The sequence below is a fragment of the Cydia pomonella genome, chromosome 27, assembly GCF_033807575.1.
Source record: "Cydia pomonella isolate Wapato2018A chromosome 27, ilCydPomo1, whole genome shotgun sequence".
NCBI lineage: Eukaryota > Metazoa > Arthropoda > Insecta > Lepidoptera > Tortricidae > Cydia > Cydia pomonella.
In genome coordinates this window covers 10070536-10079018 of record NC_084729.1, presented here as the reverse complement: position 1 = coordinate 10079018, position 8483 = coordinate 10070536, and the positions used below count along the sequence as shown (strand labels likewise).

General features: G+C 37.4%; 1 protein-coding gene across 1 annotated transcript; it reads right to left on the bottom strand.

Annotated features, from left to right (window-relative positions):
• Positions 1-1311: 1311 nt before the first annotated feature.
• LOC133532531 (zinc finger protein OZF-like) lies at positions 1312-7740 on the bottom strand. The gene is made up of 2 exons (XM_061871251.1): positions 5786-7740; positions 1312-2543 (listed from the first exon to the last, which is right to left on the bottom strand). Exons 1-2 carry the CDS (start codon positions 6267-6269, stop codon positions 1417-1419), a joined length of 1611 nt encoding a protein of 536 aa, XP_061727235.1. The 5' UTR covers positions 6270-7740; the 3' UTR covers positions 1312-1416.
• Positions 7741-8483: the final 743 nt, after the last annotated feature.

Genomic DNA, 8483 nt, shown 5'->3' with positions numbered 1-8483 from the left:
TGATCACTTTAAATATCTAGGCTCTGTCCTAACATCTACAGCCTCCATTGACAAAGATATCGAAAACCGCAAAGCGTCTGCTTGGTTAAAGTGGAGATCTTTAACAGGAGTTCTGTGTGACGTAAAGATGCCTATAGAAGTCAAAGGAAACATATATAAGAGAGCAGTAAGACCAGCTTTAATGTATGGATCCGAATGCTGGGCCACGCGAAAATCTGACGAACAAAAACTCCATGTCACAGAAATGAAGATGCTAAGGTGGTCTGGCGGTGTAACGCTCAAAGATAGAGTCAGGAACGAGCACATAAGGGGAACTTTTAAAGTAGCGTGTATCACTGACAAACTCCAGGAAAATCGCCTACGATGGTACGGTCATGTCATGAGGCGAAATAAAGAGCACATGACAAGGGTCGTCATGGAAATCGAAGAACCAAAAAGAGGTCCAGGTCGCCGTCCGACGACCTGGATGGGAACCATTTCCAAGGACATGAAGACGACGGATTTAAAACCCGAAATTGCACAAAAACGCCCAGAATGGCGCCTTAGGACTAGGAGGGCCGACCCCAAGAGACATGGGAAATAGGCTCGGGAGAAGAAGAAGATAAACAGAAATATTCTCTTGCACGGGCCCGACGTCGGGCCTGATAGTGTTACAATTACATCCACACTTCCCGATATCGAGCCCGAAGTCAGTCCCGTTATCGGGCCTGGGCTGAAACCACGAAAATCGAAAGTTCGTAAATTGCGGGCATTTTTCTCTGTCACTCTAATTACGTCTTAGTGAGAGTAAAAGAGAAAGATCCCCGCAATTTGCGAATTTCGGTTTTAGCGTTAGGCCCCCTGATAATCGTTTTCCGTTTCATGAAATATCAGCCCATCGTTAACAGTATTTGAAATGTAAAAAAATGGTTCATATGCAAAAATATCAAACATTGAACATTTTTGGCAATTAGAGACAAAGTATTTTTTACATGCAAATATTGTAAAAAATGTGCTGATATTCCGTGAAACGGAAAAATATTCCGTTTTTATATCTTTATTTATTTGTGTGTGTGGCGAGAGCCCACGGCGCCCATACACGGATGTTGATGTTGTCGGGCGAACATCGACGTACGGAGCGCGCTGCGGTGACGCAGGGCACTGAAGGCTCACAACTTACGTCAATAAAGTCGGGCGAGCGCCCGGCGCCTTCAATGCTCTTACACAAAGAAGTCGGGCGAAGCGCGCGACATTGTGCTGGGCGCCTTCAAAAAGTTTAATTACATAAAAATGAAGTTCAAAAACTAAAGTCCGACTACTGAAAACTCGCACTCTAAAAAGTATGAAACATAGAAATATTTTAATCTCAAATTATGAAATGATCATGTACAAAATATTATTTCATTTATAGTATGTTAAATAAAGAAATACAATATTCTATTTAGTGTGTATCTTTTCATGATGAACTAAGTAAATCTTCCGGGCAGCTGTGTAACTACACTGCCCACATTTGAACGGCTTTTCTCCAGTATGTTTTCTAATGTGAAGTGTTAACTTATTTTTCTCTTCACTGGCAAAACTACACTGATCACACTTGTATGGTTTCTCCCCGCTGTGTTTCATTTCATGGCGTTGTACATTTACTAATTTGCTAGAAGCATAGCTACAGTGGCCACATTTGTAAGGCTTGTCTCCTGTATGTGTTTTTACATGGAGTTTTAATTGACATACTTTTCTATACGCACAACTACATAGGTCACATTTGTATGGCTTTTCACCAGTATGTTTCATCTTATGAATTCGTAGTTCACTTTGTTGTCTGCTAGTAAAACTACAATAAGTACATTTGAATGGTTTTTCTCCACTATGTATTCTTTCGTGAGACTTTAAACTACTTATTTGTGTACAAGCATAACTACACTGACCACATTTATACGGCTTTTCACCGGTGTGTTTCCTTTCGTGGGTTTTTAAATCAGACAGTCTGATAGTGGCAAAACTACAATAGTTACACTTATGAGGCTTCTCACCAGTGTGCTTCATTTCATGACATAGTAAATTGTCTTTTTTAATACTAGCATAACTACATTGGCTACATTTGTACGGTTTTTCACCTGAATGTATTTTTTTATGACGATTTAACTTACTTTTCCCTACACAAGCATAACTGCATTGGTCACACTTGAATGGCTTTTCTGCAGAATGTGTTAACTCATGGGCTCGTAAGTTAGGTTTTCGGTTAGTAGAAAAACTGCATTGGTCGCATTTGAGTGGCTTTTCTTCAGAATGTATCAATTCATGGACTCTTAAGGCAGGTTTTCGTTTAGTAGAAAAACTACATTGACCACATTTGAATGGCTTTTCGTCAGTGTGCATTATTAAATGACTTTGGAGATGGGTTCTCTTTTTGGATGTGTAGTTACAGTGCTCGCAGCGGTAGAGGTTCTCGCTGTTGTGTTTGCTTGCGTGAATCTCTAGAGCGTTCTTTTTGAGCGTTGTGAAACTGCAGTGGTCACATCGGTAAGTCTCGTATGTGTCGTTTTGGTCCCCCTGTGATGTTTGCCCTGCAACAACACACCTTCACATTACTAACAGTATAAGTAACTCTTAGTTAAAGTGTGACTAGTTTGTGATACGTGGAAAACGAAGTAACAAACGAAGGATTTTTTTTAAGCTGGCGCGCGGGTGTCATTGTTGGTAAAACCCGCCTCACGCGCCCGGGTCCGGCCGTGGTCTGGCTCACCCGCGCCAGCAAGGCGGACACCCTTAACCCGACTGGAGGCATTTGTTATATAGAATTAAATTTGTAAAATTTGTAGGACATACGATGAAATTGCGCTTATATTATATTGTACCTACAGAATAGGATCGGATTAATGCGAAATGAACTAGTCTCGGCCAATTACTTCGGTTAATCGAGGTTCTACTCTATGTATAAAGAGATGATAAGATAAGAAGAATTTATTAGCACAAAAAAGAACATAAATCATTATATAATTAATATATAAAGGAACAGAAAATTGTGCTAATATGTGGTGTCGTGTTCACTATGACGATGAAGTTCAATGAAATCCATATAATTTAATAATATCTATAGATTATTGTGTGTGTAAGTAGTTGATAAGAAAATAAAGAGGCATTTTATTATATTATTTTTATATAGATTATTTGTTCTTGTTAATATAATAACTTAATGTTTTGAATAATAAATGACAAATGACATTTAAATTAAAACTCTCCTTGGAATTGTAAATAATATTGCAGTGCCCAACAGGGTTCACAAAGACTTAGCTTATAAGTTTACCACCGGTACAACTACTTTGTGAATTTGCAATAAAATGTTGAGTATTAAGTAAAGATAAGATAAGATAAAGATAGTTTACTATTCAAGTAGGCATATTAAAATGCGCTTATGAACGTCAAATAAAGCTACACCGGCTCTAACCCTACACCTCTGACCCGAGAAGATTTAAATCCCCCCTCAATTGGAGGAGGGTATCCCAATATGGACCGGCAAGAAACTCGGCGGGACACATCTTTTCAAAACACTACATTTTATAATTAACATGCATTAAATAAGAAAAATAAAATACAATTTAGATTACTATAGAAATCATGCAATTACATACAGTAGCTACTTATCTTCATAGAAAATTGATAAATATATATATATATGTATGTCATATAAAATCATACAAATACGTAGCTCTTTCAGAAAACATATCGAATTCGTACAAAAGAAAAATTAAATTAATAAAGAAATGAGAATATGCATTATATAAGTCTATACCTACAAAAAATATTTGATGTGCTTTCTTACCTGAGCTGTGTAATCTATATAATGATTTAACATATACACATAGTACAATGATTTTAATTGCTACTTCTTTTGACAGTTTCTGGTTTAGACCATGCATGTTAGTCTGTCAAGTAGTCCTCGACTCTGTAATAAGCCTTCAACATCAATGACTTCTTTAAGTAAGGGTAATCTTAAAGCATCGTCAGGTAACTTGTTATAAAAATGAATGCATTGCCTAACGAATGACTTTTGTACTATGCAGACACGAAACTTTCTGATAGAAAGCTTATTTTTATTTCTAGTGTTATAGTTATGGACATCTGAATTCTTAGGGAAGAAGTCTAGGTTCTTAACAACATAAATAATACAATCATAAATGTATTGGGAAGCTACAGTTAAAATATTAATTTCTTTAAAAAGTTCTCTTAATTATTCATGTGCTCTTAAGTTATATATAGAACGAATGGCTCTCTTTCATAAGACAAATATAGTTTGTATGTCAGCTGCTTTGCCCCAAACCAGAGTACCATATGAAAATAACTATAATAGACAAGGCGAGCTGTCTCAACATTAGTCAATTGCCTGATTTTCCTAACGGCGTAAGCGGCGGAACTTAATTTGTTTGCTAGCGTTCTTATATGAGGACTCCATTGTAGATTTTTGTCCAATGTTAAACCAAGAAACAGTGCTTTATCTAAGCATTCATTATTCAAAAGTATCTTAGTTTCGGCTGGTTTAACATTCGGCAAACTAGAACGGTAATTTCAGTAAACTAGAATGTAGACTAAAATTTAAAAATATATTGTTCCGCAAGCAACTCAACTGTACAGCCCACAGCTTGACGTCGTTAAATATCGTAATGCCGCGGAAGATTTTATACATATAGAATTTTATTTAGGCCCATCAGAGCTTATAGTGACCAATAGCCGGGTCCACACAGAGCGAGCGAGCGAGCACGTACGTGCTCGCTTTGTGTGGACCCGGCTATTCACAGCTTTTTTTGAATAGCAGGTAATTGTGTATTTGGTAGTATTCCAAGCTGCAGGGGTATAATTATTTTTTTAACAACAACAAAATTACACAGCATTACAGTATATACTAATGCACTGCGAAATTATGGAGAAGGGAGAATTGTCAGCGATACAGTCATTGTATTGTATTGTAGTACGGGCGATTTTCCGCAACTCGACGACTGGCGCCTATTTTGCGTGACAAGGGGGGGTGGAGGGTTGGCTACTCTTGCAGCGATACAGTCATGTACCTAAACTATTTTTTGGAGTCAAACATGTACTAACGGCTTGTCTAGACTCCGTCCCTATTCCGAAGTGGGCCTCGCAAAAAATGTCCAGGGGACGAAACTACTATGTTTGTAGGTATTATCCAGATTTGACAAATATTTTAAAGATTATAAAATAGTCTTCATGGTTAAGAGGGATGCATAGCTTTGCGATTCTCGCAAAATAACAATACTTTTTCTATGAAATTCCATTTCAGGAGAAAACAGAGTTGGTTGCCAGAGCTCAACAAGGGTGCGGAGTGTTAGGCTCGGCAACATGCATTTAACTCCTCTTGAGTTTCAGGCATACATAGGCTACGGAGACTGCTTACCATCAGGCAGGCCATATGCTTTTTTGTCACCGACATAAAACTAAATCTTAGCAAACCACTTTGATATTGATGTTGATCACTTCAGCATATATTCTAGGTTTATAGGTCCGCTTTAAAATAAAAAAAAATTGTATTGCAAATATTGAAACATGGAAAACCTATAAACCTAGTTTTCCATTGTGTCAAAAACATAACTAAAAAATCATGGAAAATGGAAAATATTTAGAAGTGGAAACACATTTTCTCTTTTTGTATGGCAGCATGTATACCACATTCCCTCTTAACATTGGTAACCTAACAGAATATTGTTTTAAAATGAGTGTAACTTTAATCATTGAAAAGAAAAAATATGTCTCTTGAACTCATTCTGCCTATACTTTAAAAAATTAAAAGTTTTACCTTCAGCTGCACAGACTTGCTGCTCCACCAGCTCAGGGCCACGCACCAGCTCATCTTTAACTGCATGATCGGTGTACAGCCCCGCTTGTATGCCCTCCAGTTTCTCACAATCCTTTACAGCCACACCTGACTTTGATGGTTCTACTTTTACAGTCACGGATGTCTTTTCTAAATGACAGTCATTCTCTGAACGTTCGTCCGTCATAAACACATCTAAAGGCTCGACTTTTACAATTACGTCTGAGCAGGATGGCTCCTCTTTTACAGTTACAGACACATCATACCACGTAGACTCTTTAACACACACGCCTTCGTTTCTTACATCTATCGACTCATTCAATGAGGGCTTCACTTCAATGTCATCATCAGACGTACGCTCGGCCTTTATATGAATATCTGAACACGACAACAGATCTTTCATGCAGACATCGTCCCTTACGGACTCAGACTTTATGTTAACTTTCTCATGCGCTGAAGACTCCATTGTCAACTAATACGGTTCTTTTTACGTTTAGAATGTTAATTAAATAGAAAGAGTAAAATACAACAAATTCCAATTTCAGTAATTCAATTGACACTAATGACATTTCGATTTATGACATTTCGTTGTTTTCGTTTTTTTTGTCAATCTGGACAGGCTAAAGCTCTAAGCCATACTGCCTTGTCATAAATAGGATAATTGATTTCGTTTCGTTCGTTTGAGTATTATATTATTTTGTTCCATAGACATACATGGTTCATATTCTGCAATATATTTTTTCTTGTTTGGATTTTAAGCACCAATTAAATGCCAATTACATCTACCCTTCCCGATTTCGGGCCTGATAATCATTTTCCGTTTTACGGAAAATCAGCACATCGTAAACAATATTTGATATGTAAAAAATAGCTGCTCGCTCGACATTTGACAACGGAGTGCCGACTTGCAGGTCGCAACCCATACTTTTCTTGTGTAATCGTCACATTTCTAATTGCCAAAAATGTTCAATGTATGACATTTTCGCATATGAACCATTTTTTTACATTTCAAATATTGTAAACGATGTGCTGATATTTGGTAAAACGGAAAAATATTATTTCTCAGGCCCGAAACCGGGTTTGATTTCAGGCCTGATAAAGTGTGGATGTAATTGGCGCTTTACATCCACACTCCCCGAAGTCAGCCCTGATGTCGGGCCTGATAATCGTTTTCTGTTTCACGGAACATCGTTAACAATATTTGAAATGTAAAAAAATACGAGACAAACTATTTGCAATAAATGTTTGATAGTTTTGCATATTAACTTTCAAATATTGTAAACGATGTGCTGATATTTGGTGAAACGGAAATTATTATTTCTCCGGCCCGAAGTCGGGTCTGATATCCGCACCGATGTGCATATTCCATGTTAAGCGCCAATTACATCCACACTTCCTGATATCCGGCCCCGAAATCAGTCCCGATTTCAAATATCAAATCATTTATTTGCTAGAATACAGTCAAGTAGATGTTGTCAAATACATTTCAAAGAACAGTGTATTCAGCCAGCAAATGGGTGTGCCAAGTTAAGCCCTACATTATATACCTACTTATTTACTTGTAACTTTGCTCGTCTGTGTATTTATTCGTTCCGAAATAATGTTCTTGTAAAATATATCCTGAATAATTTTCCTCATAGTTGTTTTACGTATTTATCAATTTATTTTGCTATTTTTATAAGCTTTTATTTAAAATGCCCTGTGAGTATGTTATTTCGTTAGTGTCAAATCTTGGAAGCTAAATTTGACCTAAATACTTGCTTGCAGCGTTTCCGTAGCTTATGTACGCCTGCAACGCCAGGGGAGTTTCCTGCGCGTTGCCGACCCTAACACTCCGCACTCTCGTTGAGCTCTGGCAACCTTACTCACCGGCAGGAACACAACACTATGAGTAGGGTCTAGTATTATTTGGCTGCGGTTTTCTGTAAGGCTCCAGTCGGGCTCTGCTCTAGTTCTGGAATGACATCCGCTGTGCTGTGCCCTACCACACTAAGCGAGATGACATAAGATAATTTCCGTTTGAGCTGAAAATTTGCATACATATGTAAGTCGGGTGACAATGCAATATTATGGTACCATCGAGCTGATCTGATGATGGAGACAGGAGGTAGCCATAGGAACTCTGATGAAACAACGCAACCTGTGTTTGGGGTTTTTAGAATTGTGCCCGTAGTAAAAAAAGTACAGTCTGCGACCAAAAGCTTCCAAAAACTTCTTTCTTGAATAATACATTGTTTACCTCCATTAGCGTATTTATTAGCGTAGCTATGGAAACTTAAATTCTTTAAAAATGCATAAAAATCGAGAATCACCTTCCCTTTAAAAAAGTCATATTTAAAAAAAAAGATGACTGGATAATGTGGAAAGAGAACGGTGCTGGATTTAAATTAAATTATTTATTTATAAAAAATGTATGTACATAAAAATCTTATTCCATAGACAGTGGGGACAGTCAAGGAATTTAATTCCCATTGGGAGTTTAATTAGGTTGAAATGTTGTTGGACATTCGCAATACATTAAGGTCGAAAATATGGAAGGTGAAGGCAAGGAACAAAATCTCCATATACCAAAAATTGACCGAAAAAAAACCATAAATAGGTGGCGCTACAATACCTAGAATACTTGAGAAAAAAAAACGAATCATAGACAGCGCGCTTCACTCCGTCAATAACGCCTAGG

Coding starts and splice junctions, on each gene's coding strand:
- LOC133532531 (XM_061871251.1), bottom strand. CDS start 6,269: ATGGAGTCTTCAGCGCATGAGAAAGTTAACATAAAGTCTGAGTCCGTA. Junction 2,544..5,785: donor GCAAGTCTGTGCAGCTGAAG/GTAAAACTTTTA, acceptor GTGTTGTTGCAG/GGCAAACATCACAGGGGGAC.